Genomic DNA, 19,146 nt, shown 5'->3' with positions numbered 1-19,146 from the left:
GTTTTTAACATAAGCCTTTTTTTGGGCAAAGGAATAACAAAATACTTGAATATCACATACATAGACCTTTTTTTGTTTTATTATTTTTAAACAAATCCTAAACATGTTGATTTGCATAAGACACACACCAAAAGCAGAATCTGGATAAAGCTGCTGGATGTACTTTAGTGTCAGACAAACACAGTATAATCAGATTACATTCACACTGCAGGTTAATCAACAAAAGATGCTACAGATGATTAATTAATACATGAGATTACAGACTTTTCTCTTCAACAATTCATATTGTTTTTGTATTAAACATGAACAGTATTTCCTTCAGTAGCTTGTAGTATATAACCTATAATATTGTATGATTTGCAAATGACAAACTACACACATCATAATTAAGAGAGTATCATAAAGATACACAAAGTTCCATCACATATTATTGAAGCCTGTAATAACTAAGGTTTTCCGGATTTGTGACATGATTATTGTACAGTTTAAGAGCATGAGTGCACAGCTACACATTTACCATATGATTTACACTTGGTTAACCGATTCCGATTTCAGTTAATCTGATCAACATAACTCACTATAGTCATTTTGTTGAAATGCCCTGATAGCCATTAATAAAGTTGTCTAAAATCTGGTGTATGTAACCATCACAATACTGTAATACACATGCACAATCATTTGGTTTGGACAGAACAGACTGAATCAACTACCAGACACAAACCAACCTGCCTACCTGTCCAGTTCATGATGCTGATTAGTGTTTTCACACAGATTGAGACATGATGTAGTCTGTATCAACAAAGCGGTCCTCACAATGTGTGTTCTTTGTGTTTTGCCTTTGACATTCTACAAGAAAGCTCATTCAAGACATCTTTATTTACTTGTGACTATCTAGATGTTAAGGGAATTTCAATAAATAACATGTTAGTGTGTTGGCATGAATTTCACAGTTAAGTTTTAACCACCTGAAATGTTTTTTCTTGACCTTTAACCGCGTTCACAGATTACTTCGATTACACTCTGCTCCATGGGAGCAGGATCCAGGCAGCGGTGAGCGGAGCTGCCTACAATCTCGTCCAGCAGGAAGTGTACCAGGTTCTCATCAGAGACAAAGCGCCACAGGTACATCTGCAGGTAGTGGCAGTCCACCTGGATCTGCTGAAGACCATAGCGACCAAAGGTGCGCAGGCGGACACACTCCAGGAATGTCTTTAAACTGATTTTTATGATTCCTGTCATCACCGACACCTGGGACAACGGAGAGCCGAGATTTATTATTTATTTTCTAATGACTGAATGAAGACACAGCAGCATAAGACAGATCTGCACTCACCTTGTTGAACTCCACTGAACTGAAAATGTCGATCCTCTCAGAAAACAGCTTGTGAATATTGCTAAGTAGATTTGTATCCATGGGAGCACTGCAGGCAGACAAAGGTCAAATCACTAAAATCGACTTATCAGCTAAACCACGGTAATACAGATTGGCCACATGTGTCTGCTTGTATGCTTTGCTTACACATTTTAACAGCAGAATTATTAAATTTAACACATATTAGGACAAAGACATCTGTGGGAGTCATGTGTTTTATATACCTTGGGGTGTAGCTGGCAGCATAGCGTGCTTGCTGCCTAGAGCTGCTATAGACAGAGAATGTCCTTTTGCTGGAGTCACTGCTGTGTGCTTTCCTCACACCTTCTTCATACAAAAGCCCGACCTACAGAAGAACACGCAATGTTCACTAAACAGGCAGTGACTGGACCGGAAGACGTGTTGTGATTATGCAAAGTTTTACCTGCACATCAATCGAGGTGGTGTCCTCGACGACCCTCTTCATCACAGCACGGACATTTCGCGGCTCAATGGTGTTAACCCAGTCGCGTGTTTCCACACTCTTTCTCAGCATCTGGGAGATAATCAGACCCTGAACCTGGACAAACAACATACAACGTTTACAAAAGAGGAAGGAAGCGTGCTGCATGGCTCCAAGCTGATCCGACATGCTCAACGTGCTCTACAAAAATAGACAAATTGTTATATTGCAGTTTTAGGGTAAATCTTTACTTTTTGACATGTGGGGGGAAAAGCTGGTCATTTAATGCTCTCTATGGGATGTGTAACAGGCTACAGATATCACAAAATATCTCTTATTTTCTACCACTTTCTCCCCCACATGAAGGTCATGGGGAACCGACGCCGATCCCAGCTGACATAGGGCAAAAGGCAGACTACACCCTGGACAGGTCACCAGTGCATCACAGGGCCAATGTACAAAGACGACCAATCATTCAAATTTGTCAGACCTGATGAAAACTTAAAAATTTTTAAAAAATGCACTTATCTATAGTTTCCCATAATACGATAAGCAACTCAGTGAATTATGCTGTAAATTCTTACCTTGACATAATGATTCAGAAGTTTCTGTGCCGCCTCCCTGGCTTCAGCACATAGAGTTGTGACCGGTGTTACAGGACTGTGGTGCTGAGAAAGTATAAAATGAGAATCTAAGAATACTTTGAAAAAAAAATATCATGCGTCTTTTACAATACAAGGCGACAAGTCATTCACCTGCACAAGGAACTGTTCATCTGTGAGAGTGAGTATGTAGGAGATAGTCGAGGTTTCGTAGTCCAAGCAGAGGCGAGACAGCAGTAACAGGAGAGCTGGAGGAGTCGAGCCGCCTTTGTCTCCCGCGCTCTCACAGAACTGGCGAGAAGACTGACACACAAACTTGATGAAGTTCACCACCAGGCTCTCACGTACACCCTGACTACAGAATTCTCCCTGCAAGGACAAGAAGGAAACAAAAGAGAAGCTTGTTGTTACACTGAACGGAACCATTTAAACCATGAATTCATCCCTATTACAAAAGTTAATCATCAGCTACCACAAGAGTGCAATATGTTAATTTATCTGCAAAATGATTCACCTTGAAGTAAGGTTTGTTGGAGAAAGTAATGTCCTTTGCTGTGAAGAGATGCACCGATGCCAGCACGGACTTGATCTGGTTGAGAATCGAGGCCGACAGGGACGAGAGCAGCTCTGGCAGGCTGTTTGGCGCATCTCTACCAGAGGCCAGACCCCCATGAAGTGCTCCGCCTCCAGTCCCTGAAGCACCAGCCACAGAGAGGCGCGGTGTCGCCAGAGCCTGCCTCACGTCTGTCAAACTGTCCATGTAGAAGCTCTGCAGGGCAGAGAGGTACTGCTTCACTCGCTCCGTTGCCGCACGTACCACAATCTCCGTTCCTTTGTTTGGCACGGCAGAGCCTGGCAGCAGTTTGGCGACAGCCTGAAGTCGGCGGTGGAATCGGTCAAGTGCGCGGACCAAGAGGGAGTTATCTCCGACCCCTTTCTCCTCTTGTATCCTCCGCTCCACGAGAGAGAAATACCGAGCTGCCAGGTCGTCCACAAAGGCGTGCAGTTTGCCATTTGCCATCTGTGGGATATTTTTGGATGCCAGCTCTCCTGTCTGAGCATGGTTAATAAAAAGCTCCTGATAGGATGTAATTACTAAACATAAGCTGCTGACAAATTCATTGCAGCCTCTGTCGATGAATTCCAAGATGTCAGTGTTTGAGGAGGGAGAGGGTAGAGCACTTGTTCTAGGTGAGTTATGAGTCGGAGATGTAGCACCTGCAGTCGTTGACAACCTGTGCGCAGAAGCATCTTTCACTGCTGAGACAGGGTACGGTCTTATCTCTGCTTCCAGGCCCTGAAGGTCCGACTCGAGTCGAGATCGTGCATGGCTCAGGAATTTATCACAGAGCTCCTCCGCTGGCTCATCCAGCTGTAACAGCAGCTCCACACACTGTGATAAATCTTTAGCACTCGTTCCACCATCCCTACGAGCGCAACACAAAAGGGCACAAAGAGTTGATGTAAAGCGAACATAGAAATTAAAGGAAAAGAAAGACAAAAAAGAAGTAAATAGTGTAAAAAGTGCTTTGAAAAAGCAAGTATAGCATTTCTGCACGTGGTAAGGCAGAATAACAAATAACAGCTTGAGCTTGTAAATGAAACCCACCATCTTGCATCGCCATGTTTCTACAGCAGCTTGAACGGACAACCAGCCAGAGAGCATTTCACATTTTGAAATTAAAGCTAACAATGAAAAAGTAGGCTCATATAAAGATGCTTATAAGTCCTCAATGGTCAATGCAATTATTTTTTTCAATCCCTCAAATTTAACGTGCACATTTTAATGACATCTTGATTGTTTCATTTCCAATTCATTGTGGTGGTGTACAGAGGCAAAATTACAAAATGAGTGACTTTGTCGAAATATACATCGACCTAACTGTAGATGCAAAACTTCCCACCTGAACTTCTGTCGAAGCTCCTGTGCCAGCTTGTCCATGATGGCATGACAGTCATCCTGTATTCCTTTGAAAGAGGGCAGGTGGCTGTACTGCTGCAGCACGCAGCGGGCACGGCGGTGGGAACTCACTGCCTGAGCGTAGGCCTGCAGCTCCAGACACTTATTCAACCTCGCAGGCAGTTCAAACAAAAACTGCAGCTTCCTCAACAGAGTGTGCACACCTGGAGTGAAGGTAAGACGATACAATGCAATGAGAAGAAACGATCATGAAGCCCCCCTCACCATGTTTGACTTCAAAACAATTATAGGTCTCACCTGAGAGTTTTGTGATCTGTGCGTGCTGATCTTGAAGAGTACCACTAATAGAAGCACTAAACTCTGTGATTGCTGCCATGTTAGCGGACAGGCAGTCCATTTCATCCTCCATCTTTTTGAAGTCATTCTTCATCTTCCTTATGGTGTCTGGAATCATGAAAGGATCTGGGTTAACCAAATGCCCACTCTATAAAATAACTTGGACAGTAGGTGAGGCGTTCTCTCACCTGTGGCTGAGATGAACTTGTTGTAGTTTTCATACACCAGCGTCTGCATATCACTGTCCAAAGAGCGAATCTGCTTCACCATGAGGGTCTCCTGGTCCATCAGCTCTGCCAGAGAGCACTCTCTTCTTAGCTGCGTTTTAACAGAAGATGAGTCACATTTAAAAAAGAGGAGATCTGGAACTAAGTGTATGTATCAGGTTCCAAGCAACATCAAATGATCAGACACTGTAAATCAAACTGATTACATTTACATTTCACACACATTTTAGGTGATTCCTTCATATGTAAAATCTGATAATAGAGCTTCATTTCAGGCATGCATTGTTTAATAAGGAAAACTGAAATATATTCATACTATTCATAGGTTTTGTGCTCCTTTTGGAAACATCTATGTCCGTATTCCCTTTCTAGACGGGCTGCATTTCTATTTGTGAATTTGTCCCCTTATTTATATTGTAATATTGTAGTAATTTCCATTATTAATGATCTTTACTCACGCTTGTACGTGTCAGTTCAATGTGTTTGTCACATTTTTAGAAAGAGCACTGAGTAACATGTAAGAAAAGTAATGTTACATTATTTGATCTTGGTTTGTCTAATGATTGGCCCATCACAGATAGACTATACTGTATCGGTGTACACTGTATTTGATATGTGCCACTAACACTATTCATCTATCAATAAAACAATCCAGTAGTCCCATTCATTTTCTTTCATTCGTTAATTTCAATATCATCCCCCAGCTATCTTATTACAGTGATGTCATTCAAGTTGTTGGGTGTATGTGGACAGTGTGTGGGATTCTTGCAGAAAACATCCAAATTCTTCTCATATACAGTAACATTAGCAGCATCATATTCACAGTGAGAAAACAGTACACAGACGTGGGTCATGAAAGCTCTCTCACCTTGTTGAGATAGTGCTCGGGATCAAAATGAGGCCCGTTAATGTCGCAGGGATCCAGAGACTCCGGCTCCTGAGAGTCCTTTCCTTCCTCGTTCAGTCCGTAGTACATCTTCAGTAAGCCGTGCACCCTCCGCCTCCTGCCCGGGCCACCATCGCCTGACACCATCTCATCGTCCATATTTGACTCCATCGGTAAGCTAAGAAAACGACGATAAACAGAAGACAGGCGTCCAGCTGGCAGAAGAACACTAACAACAGCAGCTAAACACTGTGACGTCTACTCAAAACTGACTGATAACAGTGTAGCTTAGCTGTCTACTTATAATTACTGAGCTTTTCATAACTAGTACAGAAAACCCGTCTTATTTCTTTCCAAAAGCAAAGGCTTGATTGACTTGAATTCCTTCCCGTTTCCGGGTGTATGTAGCCTAGCCAGTGTTACGTCATCAAAGAGCGTGCGCAGTCAATAGAGTCGCCAGTTGATTACGTAACCAGCATAGTATTTTTGCCTTCCCCACAGATATTACAAAAAAAATCTAACGTGTAATGTTAATTTGAAATACTGTTTTATAAACAAGCTGTTCATGTGGTTCAACAGTAGGCGAAATTTGAACATAGGAAGAAAAATTTTTTTTGACAGAACTAAAGCTAAAGAGCCTCAGGCATCTTCTTCAGAGAGCATACATTTATTGGTCAGAGACTAAAAAATGGCAAAAATCTATATTGCAATCATGGAGAATAATGTTACATTATTTATGTTACACACTGTATATGTGAAATGAGATTACAGCCAAGGAACTGAAAGTAGTTTGATTCATTTTAATTAAAAATGAATTACCAATGTTATATACTGTAGATTACATCCCTCCACATTATGTTATTAACAATTACTTTGCTAAAACTCAAAAACATTGATCCAAGCCTTGATAAATGTATCCAGTTCAAATAATACTGCAGGTCTGTTCATCTGAACAGCACATGTGGTAAAATATCGATGCTGAATAAAATCACACTCGTAAGTCTGGATTAAAATAAATATGGATTCAGTACACTTCAGGTATAGGTAGTGGACGAGTAAACACATTCCAACTCACATTTTCTGAGAAACGGGACCACTTTGCATGTTTATTTAAAAAATATTTAAGTATTTAAGTTTATGTTGATGAAGAATCCACCATTCACTGTTCAACAGCAGCCCAGTGTACATATCCACTTTACCAGTATACTCATATCAGCAAGGAGAGGTGAAATGCAATGTCTAGTCCTAAGAATGGGAAATACAAATACCAGAATTCCTGGTTTCCAAGCACCAAAACTAGTATAAACAAAAAGGCACTTTATGTTTCTGCAAAGTGACTGCTCGAAGAAAGACAATGCTTTAAATGACCTATTTCTTCATTCTTGCATACAAACACTCACAAGTATATGAAAAGGAAAGTAAAAATAGTCTTTCATAAAAGCTAACAAACAATACAAAACCATCTGCAGATGTAAAAGATTTAAAAACAGTGTATTAGTATTAATAGTGCAGGATCACATGATGTGTAGTAAGTCGGAATGCCTATTCTATAATGTGACATGCATAGTGTGTACAGAGCAACTATATATTTTAGTGCTGCAGTTAAGGTACAAACAGTAGCTGATTGAAATGTGTGTGAACATTCTGCTTTTCATGCTCATGAGAATCAGGAAGAGTAAATGATCCACCATATCTGCAATGTATAGCATCTGTTATGGCCAGTTAGTGAGGTGACCATGTTTGTTCAATGGACGTCAGAGGCAGATAAACTACCTGAAACAGGATTGGGGTTAAGTTCACAGATACACCTGGAGGGAATCTGACTCTGGCAAGTTAAGGTAGTTAGTAAACCATGTTTCAGCTCGTAAGACAGGCTTGCTTTGGTGTTCACAGACTTTAACAACAAAGTTGAAAGTTATTGTTTAGTTTTCAGGAAGGAGAACAGGAAGGAGTCTTTAAATTTAGCTTCTCTCATGTCAGAGGTTGCACAAGTATGACATTTTTGCTGATGCATTTGCTTCAACTGCATGGCCAACAGTAGCAACTCTCACTCAGATCCTTGTCACACAACGACAGTGGCATATATCTCTCTTTAAAGCATGTTGCCTGTTTTTGGTGAAGCATTTATGTATTTAAAATTTACAGATCGTATCAGATTTAACTTTTATTTTCAATGTTAGGATATTTTACATTTAAGTATATTGGCCAGTATCAGACCAATTCCGAGTAGTTTGATGTAAAAACACCTATTTTATCCCATTAAAAGCCACATCTGGACCAAAAAAAAAAATTGCATTACTCTTTTTTGACTAATGGAAATTCATTCTAATACCAACCACCTGCATGTTTCTTTCTCTCAATAAGTTGCAAATATCAGCAAATCTGAAATAAATGTACTTACAAGAAATTTCCACAACACAGCCAATGTGCACCCATACGGACTGTTTATGATCGGTAACACCAATCGCTTAACGTTTCCACCAGCAGTTTTTAAAAAGTGGTTTCACCCATTCGTGAGAACAAGGCACTGGCAGTTAAGAAAAGCAGAATAGTGGGAACACGCCCTTTAGATCATACCCTGAAAGTGTCTGTCATGATGACTGTGAAGAGTTTGTTATAACTCTTCTTGAGTTCTGATGAAGATGTTAAATGATATAAGGGTAAATTGTATATTTGAATAAAAAGAGGTAATGTAATGGTTCAACTCATTTGAGGTTAACATTTTTGTGTCATATTGGTAAAAAGTACTGCGGAAAGGTGTGAAAAGGTAACGAGATATCATACAGTCATCATCTGAGGAGTTCTCTAAAGCTTGTCTCAGACTTATGAAGGAAGCAGGTCAATCAAACGGCGCTCAGAGGATGTTTTCTTTAAGTAAGGCCATCTAATAAATTGCCACATCAGTTTGAAATTGGAAGCATAGCTGTTAACAGATCATTTTGCTTTTCACATTGCCGTACTCTCCTAATATACAAAACTTCAAAAGATAAATATTGTCTCGAACACACTTCGATCCCTCACTTGGTCCTCTGCATGTTCATATATTATCAGTTAAATGTGTCAAGCATGTGTCAAGTCTTTTGTTTAAATCTCAGTGTAAAATGTTCACGTTTGGTCTTAAAGAGAGGAACGGGGCAGAAGAGTGAGCTTAACCCTGCTCCAGACTCTCTGTCACTTGCACGGCCGAGTACGTAGGCGCTGCAGACGCCTGTCGGGTGAAGAAGGACGCAGCTCTTTTCGGTTTCAAGCGTTTGATTTCTTTCCCTGAAAGACAAGCATGGACAAATGTTAAAAAAAGTAATGTCTTCAACTGAACTGATCACAGGGAAATTATGATCGAGGGAGATTATGTTGTAGGTTGACAACAGCTACTCAATCCTGCTATTAGACTCACCATTGTCCACATAGTTGATGGTGTTCAGTGAATGGACCCGGCTGCACACAACACTGTTTTGCCTGTGCAGCATCCCACGTCTCCTTCCACGCCCATTCTTTCTACCACCATCTTGTCCAGCGGGCTGCTGCGACGGACTCGTCTCACCGTCCGTTTCAGCTGCAGCTCCTCCCTCAGACGTGGACTTCAGCTCAACACAGAACTCAATGAAGCCGCTCATGAGCTCTGCCTGGGGGGGAGGGGGGGAGACAAATCAACAAGTCTGTTCCTGTTTTTATATCTGTTTTGAAAACACATCCGTTCTCCTCGTTCTCTGTGTGTCTTATGTTTGGTTTCACTCTTTGAATGTGTGGTGTGCTCTTTTGTGTGTTTAAATGTTTTGCATCATTACTGTACAGCACTTTGGTCAACTGTGTTGTTTTAAATGTGTTAAATAAACTGGTTTGGGGTGGATTGGATCCTTAGAGGGAGATGTAATAAACAGCTGTGCTTTTTGATGGTCCATTAGTGATGAAAGGTCACATACCAGCCTTGGATTAGGACCTGGTGTGATTATTTATGGCATTTTTTTTACCCGTTAGATAACACAGCTTCACCGTCTGTTGGCTCTGACAGTCTTTTTTCAACCCTACCATTACTGAGCCAGGTTGACATAAGTGGAGAAGATTATTTTTTTCCAAGTTTTCAAACCAATATCAAGCGTGATGCTCCTCTCAGAAGAAAATAATAACAGTGGCTGCACCTGACCTTATAGCTGTGAAAACCATCAGACGGAGGGTGTTCTCTAGAGATGGCTGCATATAGTCTCTGCTTGCAGAAGTGTGAGACACGCATAAACAGACTGCATCTGTCTGTCTCTGATCTTAAACTGGTGTTCAAATTACAGCAGAAAAAAGGTGAGACGTGTCAGTCGGGTGCAACCCAAAAGAAAAAAAAAGCAAATAGAACACAAGTTGTCTAAAATAAAATCCAGGTGCGTGCTGGTTTAACTCCACCACAGAGATGTAAATATACATCATATACAAATCACTTTCTTACTTGTTTTGAGTAAATCTTAAGCAACTTGTTGACTGGAGTACCATCTTCCTCGCCATCAAACTCCAGCCACAGAATGTGCGAGTCGCCCTCCTCTTCAGGATAACTGTGGTCCCACGAGAGCTCACTGAAACGCAGGCCGAGCAGTACGTGCTGCAAAAAAAGTGTGTCCAATGACAAGAAATCAGCACAAGTTCAAGAGGCATTGCAGATATTACCCAACTATGCAGACTGCTGTTTTACAGAGCTGTCAACCCCAGAAACTCCAGGGCTCACCTTTTCTTTGACATCCATCACATAAACTCCCTCTAGGCAAATCCCAACATTGACAGATTTGCGCTTTCCTCTTTGGAGGATCCCCTGCACTGGTTTGTCAATCTCACCAATGAAGAAACCACACCTGTTTGTGGAGAATGAAACAAACATGATGGGAATGAAGGGCTGATACATAAAGATAAGGTAAAGTTATTGTTCAGACCCAATATTGACATCCATCTGACCAATCTGATGATGGGGAGAGTAAGCTAAATTTCTATTTCATGTTACAGCAGCACGATCATTTTCATAATTGATTAATTTGTGGATTATTTTCTCGATTAAATTGAGTAATTGTTTGAAATATCAGTGTTTCACAAACCTGGCAATGACAATGTTCTCAAAAGTCTTGTTTTGCCCACAAACTAAAATTACTCAGTTTTAATTATTTCTTTGTTATATGGAGCAAAGAAATGAGAATATTCACATTATAAATAATAATACACATAACAAAACACACACACACACATCTATAGTCGGACTTAAAAACATTTTTTCCTGCAAAGTCACGACATCACTGTGTATTTAAATAGAGAGCAAGGCAAGCCAGAACTGTGGTTACAGGAGATGCAGCCAGGATGCAATTTAATGCCAGATGTCCTACTTAAGGCTGTTTGCATGAATTTGTCTCACAGAGGACTGGAGTTAATACCAGGTCTGAGCAGGGAACTTTCAGATTTTTGCACTCATTTGCTTTTGTAAATGAAGCATAAATGCCTCATTACACAAATCCGTACCCATAATAAGGCAGAGAGTGACATGTGTTGAGGTACTGGTGTAGGAGTTGTGTGGGCTCAGCAGGGCTTCCAGCAGATGTGCTGATCTTTCTGTACTCCGCCAACAGGTTCTGCTCCAGCCCTGCATGACGACTCGACTTCCCTCTCAGAGTGGAGAGTAATCCTCCACTCCCCATGACAACATGTGCAGGCAAATATGAGGACAGCTTCTTCTCTCTGTGGAAAGCAGAAAAGGGAGATATTCTTTATACATTTAACACATCTTACCTGTATTATAATCAATTTAAAAAATAAAAATATTTAATAAATTAGCTTAAATTTTCCTCCTGTTTTCATGTCCTCTTTTGATTTTGTTGCTCTCTCTTCATGACTAACACAAACGGATGTGTCAATGTACTAGACTATTGTGTGAGTGTGTGCATTTGCATTCCAATGCATTCCAGTTTTCTTTACTCTAGCACAAACTCTTTTGTTTCCTTCTTCAATGCTTATTTTTGGGTTGTAACTGTCAATTATTTCCTCTATTAATATTGTCATGTAAAACTCAATTTATAGATGTCATGGTAAAAATGCTTTATTATTTTGCTTTCTTTGTTATAGAAAAGCAAAGAAACCCAAAAATATTAACATGAAAGAAACTCAAAACCTCAAACCAATTATTTTAATAACTGATTAATCATCTAAACCCTAGATTACTAGATTAAAATGTTCTATGTAATGTGTTTAAGGCCCCAGTGTGTTAAATTTGGATGAAATGACTGTAATTAGGAATAAATTGAAGATTAAACAATTACTACATTGTACACTTTAAGTGTACAATCCCCTGATTTTATGAATGTTGGTTTTTCATTATCCCAGTATGCGCTTTTTATATTCATACCAGCAGCCAGGTCAGCTTTATGGAATCCGCGATTTCAGACCAGATTATACCAGAAAAGTGATTTTGAGAGACAGAAACCACAGACACAAACAAAGATGTTATTCCAATACTTAAAGCAAACAGACAAGAGACATTCTCAAAGGTGATAGGTAATACAAGGTAATACAGAACATCTTTGGAGGGGGACTGACTACTCCGTCTCTACAGTTTACTTGGGCAATATTGCAGATGAGCATGGGACAAAGACTTATTAAAGACAACAAGACAGCGAGTAAGAAAATTCTAACATGAAGATGTTTCAGTCAGAACTGACCAGCTCAAGACTGTGACTGATGTACAAACTATGGAGAAAACTACATGGTCACTAAAACTGCAGACTGACAAATACCTGCAATGTTGGAACAAATGGATTTGTGTATGCATCAGACCATAGGAGATTATTGTTGTATTTGTATATACAGTGTTTGTAGTCTGAAGTGCACGAGAGCTAGAGGAAGTAAGTGCAGGGTTTACAGCATGTTGAACTAACAGGAGCAGCTAATGAGAAGCATTCAAAGACTAGTAAATTTCAGAACGTCTGCAGGATCTGGAGTGAGAGCTACAGGTGATCTGGTACATAACATCAAGTACCTTGGAGTTCATCTCTCTGATGAGCTCACCTGGTCCATCCACACTCACACCCAGGTCAAAAAGGCGAGACAAAGACTATACCACCTGAGACTGCTGAGGAGGTTCAGGGTCTCCACCAAGATCCTGAAAACTTTCTATACAGCAGCTGTTGAAAGCATTCTGACATCTACCATCTAACATCTGTTCCAACTGCACAGCCCAGGATCCTAAGGCCATGCAGAGAGTAGTGAAAGCAGCCGAGCGCTGTATTGGCTCAGATCTGCCCTCTCTGCACTTACACCAGACGCTGCCGGGGCAGAGCCACCAAGATTATCAAGGACACTTCCCACCCCAGCAACAGCCTGTTCAAGATACTGAATTCTGGCTCAAACGTAGCGGAACTCTGTGGTTCTGCAGCCTGAAAACACGAACTGAGAGACTGGGGAGCTTTTATCCCCACAGCATAAGGCTCCTCAACCAGGTCAACTAGGCAATTTACAGTGCGTAATCCACTGCACACTGCCACTTTGATGATCATCAGCGCTGTTACACTGCACTTTAAATATCACTGTCACTTTTTCGACGTCCTTAATAATAACACTATTACTGTTTACCGTTTATTGTTCTTTTATGTGTATATACTTCAAGTTATATACATGCACCATAAATTAAGTAGTAACTGGAATAGAAAAATTTGTTTTTATAAATGCAATAATTGATAAAACACAAATAGCGAAAAACAAGCGACTGCTTCTCATCAATAATCATAATTAATATTTTGTAGGATTACATTGGTGACCAACACTCTGTTTCACAGTGCTCAATGTTTTTTTTCTATCCTGAAAAATAAAGTATAAAAAATATCTATTTAGTTATCGGTTACCACTGACTGTGAGCAGCCATTAATGTATGTCACAAGTATCTAAAATAAGAACAGTGACGTCACTAATTACACAGTGGGCCTCGTCAAGTGTCTGCTGTGTAATTATCAGCCCCCTATTCACAATCAAAAATGTCAAAATCTACATTCATGCACCTGACACAGCAAGCAACTGCAAATTACTGCAACCACACAATATGATCATTACCAACAAATCAGAAAAGACAGTTGACCCTGGCTGTTCATCAATTGTTGTGCTTAAGTACTTGAAAATGTGAAATCAACCAACCGACCCTTACAAATGATTTCGGGTGTCATTACTTTGTCTTACCCACGCTTTGGCATTATAGATTGGTGGAGCTGGGGGTCGAACACCGATCTTCTGATCCTACTAAGCCACAGCCACCCACTTTTGCATGAAAAGCAGAAAATCAATATGTTCTGGTTTCATAAGCAGAAATGAAATGGTTACCCTCTTGGATGGGAACTTCAGAACGTTACAATGCTTTTTAAAGTGTGTGTTTCTTTCCTCTTGCTTGATTCATTGTCTCCGTTTCTCTTATTATATCTTTAATGTTTACATCTTCTTTAAACATCTTCTGTGCTTGGTGCAGCGTTACAGTGCTGTCATATGTACTACAGCGTTTTGAGTCGTTTCGGGGGTTACGTATAGACGAACATATTTCCTGAAATAATGCCGTGTTTATGTGGAACTTTTTGAAAACGGCAAAGAAAAAGATTGTGCCGTTTCCGTAGACTCTCCCTCTTGTTTATCACCCATCTTTGGTGTGGTGTGTGAGGGACAGCATGTGCACAGGGGGGAGGGGCTGACTGTGAGCTGACTGCTCAGAGAGGAGTGAGTGAGAGAGACTGAGACAGAGAAAGAGGATAGCAGAGCAAGGAGCCAGTTCATACTTGCTTTTCTGAGGCAAAACAAAAGATGACATGTTCTCAATACATCGTGCAGCCCTAGTTAATGCTGCATCCACGTTTGTCTATCTATCTAACCCTAATACACAGCCTGAATAAAACAGAAGGCAACTTAACTGCAAAATGCAAATGGTGTTGCATCGTATGAAGTATATATTGAGTTACCACAGGCTTATTGCACTTAAATCAAATCTAAAAGTCAAGTTCGTAAAGTATTTTTTTATTGTAAAAGTACAAAAACATGCACATTCAAAGATTGGTCACAATTATTTTCACCAACATCTCTAACTTACCTTACAGTAGAGGTGAACTGTTGGCTGTCCAGGCCAGTTCCCTCATCCAGAGCAAGAGACAAGGCTCCAAGACTCATCCAGTGCTCAGGATCACAGGGGTAACGACCTGTGAGGATGTTGTTCTTGGCCTCCTCATACAGAAGTTTCAGCACTACCTCATCATCGATCTGTCCAGGAGTGACACAGAGACAACAATTAATCAAGCAATACAGGTTTAGGCCAAACATCTGACTTCCAACTTAACATACTGAAAATGGTTCTTGTATGATTCCGTTTAAATAATAATAAATTCCTTTCCACAGCTGATGGAATGGCAGTTCTAATTTACAAAAAAACTACTACTACAATCTAATAGCTTTCCATTATAATTTGTTCTTTCAGCTTCTCCCTATCTGGGGGCTGCCTCAGTGGATGATCCACATATTTGATTTGGCGGAATGCCCTTCCTGACTTAACCCTCCTGTTTCACTGGGATAGGGGTCGGTACAAGGGGTACACTGGATGTGGCCAAGCATGTCCAATTAACAAGCAATGGGAATTGGGTACCCCAGCCCTTGGCCTGGCAGGCACTCAAGGCAGCAACCCTTTGGTCACAAGACATGTTTGCCCCTATCTGATGGCTTTCAGATAATAACCAAAAATCTTCATTATTTCCAACTTTGCAAGCAGTTATTAGAATTACCATGAAGTGATGGAATAAAGTGTCTTCATAATTCCGTCATTTATGATTAAAGAATTAGTACCTGCAGCTCTTTAGATTTAGGATAAAACACATTCCGTCTGTATTGGAGAAATGGCTCATCTGAGGAAAAAGCAGCAGAAAATGATGCGTCAGGGTTAGCCGATATATTCATACCATTCGGTCTCATCACTCAGAGTGGAGGAGTGAGGGTACATGGAGACACACAGAAACACAGACGTGGGGGCTAACAATCAAATCTCGCACTTAAGCCCCCTCCAGCCCACTCTGCTCTGGCTCATAGTTCCGGCACGGTGGGTGGTAGATTTCAACAGAACTTACTCCAAATCAGCATTAAATCATTATGCAATGCATTTATGACTTTTATTCTTTTCTTTTTTTTTCTTTAAGTTGTTGCTGCGTCACCAGCTGTGTGCGAGAGTGGGTTCTTCTACACTGACTGGCAAAGTAATGAGGTAATAACACCAGACATTACACTTCACCAAAAGTGCACTGTGGGTGACGGTTATTTTAGTTTTCCTTCATTAATACTACATAATATTAGAGTGCTTCCCAAACTTTTTTTATGTACTGACCCAATTTTTTAAAAGGTGATGAGCACGACCCATGATATAACATTTCTGACTATTGTCACTGCCATTTTGCAACGTCTAATATTAATTTTGAATTGGTGAACCAGATGCTTCCTAGAGTAATGATGAATTTCAGGTACAAGTAATTAACTTTCATTTTCCATAGCTCTACTTGGTCCACGATACCGATATTATTGCGATACAATGATTCTGTGGTAATCAATAGTTGAAAGAAAATCACATAGCAATACATCACAAGTGCATGACTTCTCTATTTATTTACAACATAGAGAACAAAATGTATAAAGTCTATGTATTGGAAATGGATGGGGCATCTCTTAACGTAGCTTTCCCCGCCATTATTGTGCCATAAACTCCCTCTTCTTTGGCCAAGTAAATTTCGTTCAAGTTTCCATCATTAATCTGAGCAGTGCCACTGTGAGGAGACATCAAGTAGTGACGCCTGGCAAGAGAAACTATCAGGGACCTTTTACTTTAGAGCGCCTTAATTTGTTAATTAAAATATCAATATTTGCCCTGGTGTATCAATTATAGTTTTGCATGAGGAAGGATAACGATATATATCGCCCAATCAATATTTGTGACCAAACTCTTACCTTGTGAAATGTCCTCCTCTGAGGCCTCAGTGAAGCGATACAACAGGTCCTGCCACTGCCGACACAGTTTGTATGGTTGATGACGCACTTTTAACTGCAATTCTGAGAAATATGAAGGAGATAAACTGTCAAACAAATAGATTGGCTGCTTTGTTTTTGTTCTACTGTATACCACTTCTCATTCCACTGTATATCTAATATTAATATCATGTAATACTTGATAGTGACATGATAATAAATAAGCATCCATTGATATATACATATACATGAACATTGTCATAAAATCAGTGTATACTTATAATCTGACCAGATGAAGACCTGTAGCATTAATGAGTGTAGAGTGTGGGGGAGAAGGCTCTCACCAAGAAGTGGAGAACATAACCAGAAGGCAAAAGTATCCTGTACAGAATCAGGAATATGAAGAGCCTCACGAACACTGCGTCCCAGCTCCTGCACATTAACACTGCCAAGCCCTTCTATGGTCAAGTGGACTGCACTGTCTCCAAACAGGTATACAAGTACATCTTGAGCTGTGTGAACAATCACAAATGTATTTTATTGACAAAAGATAAATATCATAACAAATGATAAGTAGCCAAGCATCATCACATTTAAATGTTTACAAGTTATTTGGTTAACACTAGAAAGTACAGAACAGAAAACACAGAAGGGTACTTTTATTATTGGCGAGTTTTGTAATTAATTGATGTGTCATACCTCGGGAAAGTGTTGCAGAAGAAGCAACACTTCCTCTTTGTGACTGATCGTCCGATAAATCTGGAGGAAAACTGCAGTCATCTCCATCCATCTCTGCACTGAAACACAATGACCAAATTCAAGATCTGTCCATGACACATTAACACAAACAGTATTATCATTATGAATATTTAATACATGGAACAGGTAATAAAAAAATAAAATATTAATAAATATTAAGTTTTAGCACACTCACAGGCATACTGTATATTTACTCTCTGAAAAAAAAATGTGGAAACTTACAGAAAAAAGTAAATCAGAGGATTTAGTAAGTTATAATTGGAAGATTCTATTAAATCACTGATTAAAATTGGCCAATTTCTACACAAAACAAAAGTATCTACAGTATCTACAACTGACTAACCAGGGTGGTCAAGGTATGTGTAATAAGATTGGTTACAATGCATGTGTTGAATGATTCGGTCTTTTTGGCATCCATTTTCTTAAATTGTGTTCCACTCAACAAGTAATCAGTCTAATTTGACAAACATATCACTGTGCACTAGTGCCATCCTGTGGTAATAGACTAGAAAAGAGCCTGTACTGTCAGAAAAATCCCAGTCGACCAATCTTGACCTCACCCTGTTGAAGTGAACACACAGTTCAGCATTACACTGTTCCTCAGTCCTCTTTGCATTTTTTATAATTTTACAGTAGCTTTTAGCATATACACGATAGCATCAATGACATATTATAGAGGTAGTACATTTAAAGAAATTGCGCCATAAAGGCCCGTGTGCTACCCTCCCAGTTTGAACTGGTTTATCTACACATTCTTAAACAATAGCTGGAATATTACAGGGAAATGGCTCAACACCACCAAGCCAAAGCGACATTTAGCATAAAGGCAGGGCAGGCGACCATGTTAGCTACTAACGCAGTGACACTGCTACGACACTTTGAGACATATAAAAACAGTTCAGTCATCCCCTTATAACAGTTTGGTGACCTACCCTTTTGGGTTAGTAAGCTAGCTTTTTTAGTTTATAGTTAAACAACCGCATACGGATCCTGTAATTGGAGAGTGATAAGGCAAAATGTCGCAGTTGTCCATCCACCTACCCGCCACTTCCCGTAAGCGTTCCTCTTGTCCTCCTTTATCCTGGATACGAGCCCAGTAATGTTGTAAACACTGGAGCTAAATACATTAGCTAACGACTGTTATCCCGCTGCTACTTCCCTGTCTTCTTCTTTAGAGTTTCCCGGATGTTTGCATCCACTATATTGCATTGCTGCCACCTACAGGCGTCGTCGGCAAATTGTTTTGTTATTTACATTTATTTACATATAATATTATTAATATAATAGATATTTTATTAATAATTCCGATGATTATAATCTTTATTGTTTTAATGGGTCCTTTGCACAGCAGACATTTTGACATTTTGGGGAAAGCACAGATAAGTAATCAAATAAATAATGGTTGATTTCTGCCATTGTTAATGTAATCATTGACACCTGTGCTTCTCCTGCTAAAACATGTCAAAATAGCTCATTAATCATAAGATACATGAGTAAATATGACCATATGAGCACAAGGAAAATATAAATACATCACACTGTAAATGTATTAACTATTATGCATTAATACTTAGGGAGCAATAATCCTCTGGCTGTAAATGCACCAGGGCAAGATTAATAC

General features: G+C 39.9%; 2 protein-coding genes across 3 annotated transcripts; both read right to left on the bottom strand.

Moving 5' to 3' along the window:
• Nucleotides 1–52: 52 nt before the first annotated feature.
• vps51 (VPS51 subunit of GARP complex) lies at nucleotides 53–6,358 on the bottom strand. The gene is made up of 11 exons (XM_044041862.1): nucleotides 5,769–6,358; nucleotides 4,862–4,991; nucleotides 4,635–4,781; nucleotides 4,321–4,540; nucleotides 2,931–3,843; nucleotides 2,570–2,785; nucleotides 2,399–2,482; nucleotides 1,797–1,931; nucleotides 1,597–1,718; nucleotides 1,334–1,421; nucleotides 53–1,248 (listed from the first exon to the last, which is right to left on the bottom strand). Exons 1-11 carry the CDS (start codon nucleotides 5,955–5,957, stop codon nucleotides 988–990), a joined length of 2,505 nt encoding a protein of 834 aa, XP_043897797.1. The 5' UTR covers nucleotides 5,958–6,358; the 3' UTR covers nucleotides 53–987.
• A 504-nt stretch (nucleotides 6,359–6,862) lies between these two features.
• On the bottom strand, nucleotides 6,863–18,699 carry frmd8 (FERM domain containing 8). 2 transcript variants are annotated; one of them, XM_044041863.1, is made up of 11 exons: nucleotides 18,567–18,699; nucleotides 17,466–17,563; nucleotides 17,111–17,278; nucleotides 16,749–16,850; nucleotides 15,603–15,661; nucleotides 14,860–15,026; nucleotides 11,268–11,483; nucleotides 10,492–10,615; nucleotides 10,219–10,368; nucleotides 9,181–9,409; nucleotides 6,863–9,050 (listed from the first exon to the last, which is right to left on the bottom strand). In XM_044041863.1, exons 2-11 carry the CDS (start codon nucleotides 17,554–17,556, stop codon nucleotides 8,935–8,937), a joined length of 1,422 nt encoding a protein of 473 aa, XP_043897798.1. In that variant the 5' UTR covers nucleotides 17,557–17,563; nucleotides 18,567–18,699; the 3' UTR covers nucleotides 6,863–8,934. The 2 variants fall into 2 exon arrangements, with proteins under 2 accessions (XP_043897798.1, XP_043897799.1); XM_044041864.1 differs by lacking the exon at nucleotides 18,567–18,699 and adding an exon at nucleotides 18,458–18,548.
• Between the last annotated feature and the right edge of the window lie 447 nt (nucleotides 18,700–19,146).

The sequence above is a fragment of the Solea senegalensis genome, linkage group LG13 (genome assembly GCF_019176455.1).
Source record: "Solea senegalensis isolate Sse05_10M linkage group LG13, IFAPA_SoseM_1, whole genome shotgun sequence".
Lineage (NCBI taxonomy): Eukaryota > Metazoa > Chordata > Actinopteri > Pleuronectiformes > Soleidae > Solea > Solea senegalensis.
Note: the sequence above shows the minus strand (reverse complement) of the source record. Positions and strands in the feature narration are given on the sequence as shown.

Excerpts from the sequence above, each read along its gene's own strand:
- frmd8 (XM_044041863.1), bottom strand. The coding sequence starts at position 17,556 with ATGGATGGAGATGACTGCAGTTTTCCTCCAGATTTATCGGACGATCAG. Across the intron at positions 15,662-16,748 it reads AGAGGAGGACATTTCACAAG|ATGAGCCATTTCTCCAATAC; the intron begins GTAAGAGTTTGG and ends CTTTTTCCTCAG. Across the intron at positions 10,369-10,491 it reads TGATGGATGTCAAAGAAAAG|CACGTACTGCTCGGCCTGCG; the intron begins GTGAGCCCTGGA and ends CTTTTTTTGCAG.
- vps51 (XM_044041862.1), bottom strand. The coding sequence starts at position 5,957 with ATGGAGTCAAATATGGACGATGAGATGGTGTCAGGCGATGGTGGCCCG. Across the intron at positions 4,541-4,634 it reads ACAGATCACAAAACTCTCAG|GTGTGCACACTCTGTTGAGG; the intron begins GTGAGACCTATA and ends CCTTCACTCCAG. Across the intron at positions 2,483-2,569 it reads ATGAACAGTTCCTTGTGCAG|CACCACAGTCCTGTAACACC; the intron begins GTGAATGACTTG and ends ATACTTTCTCAG.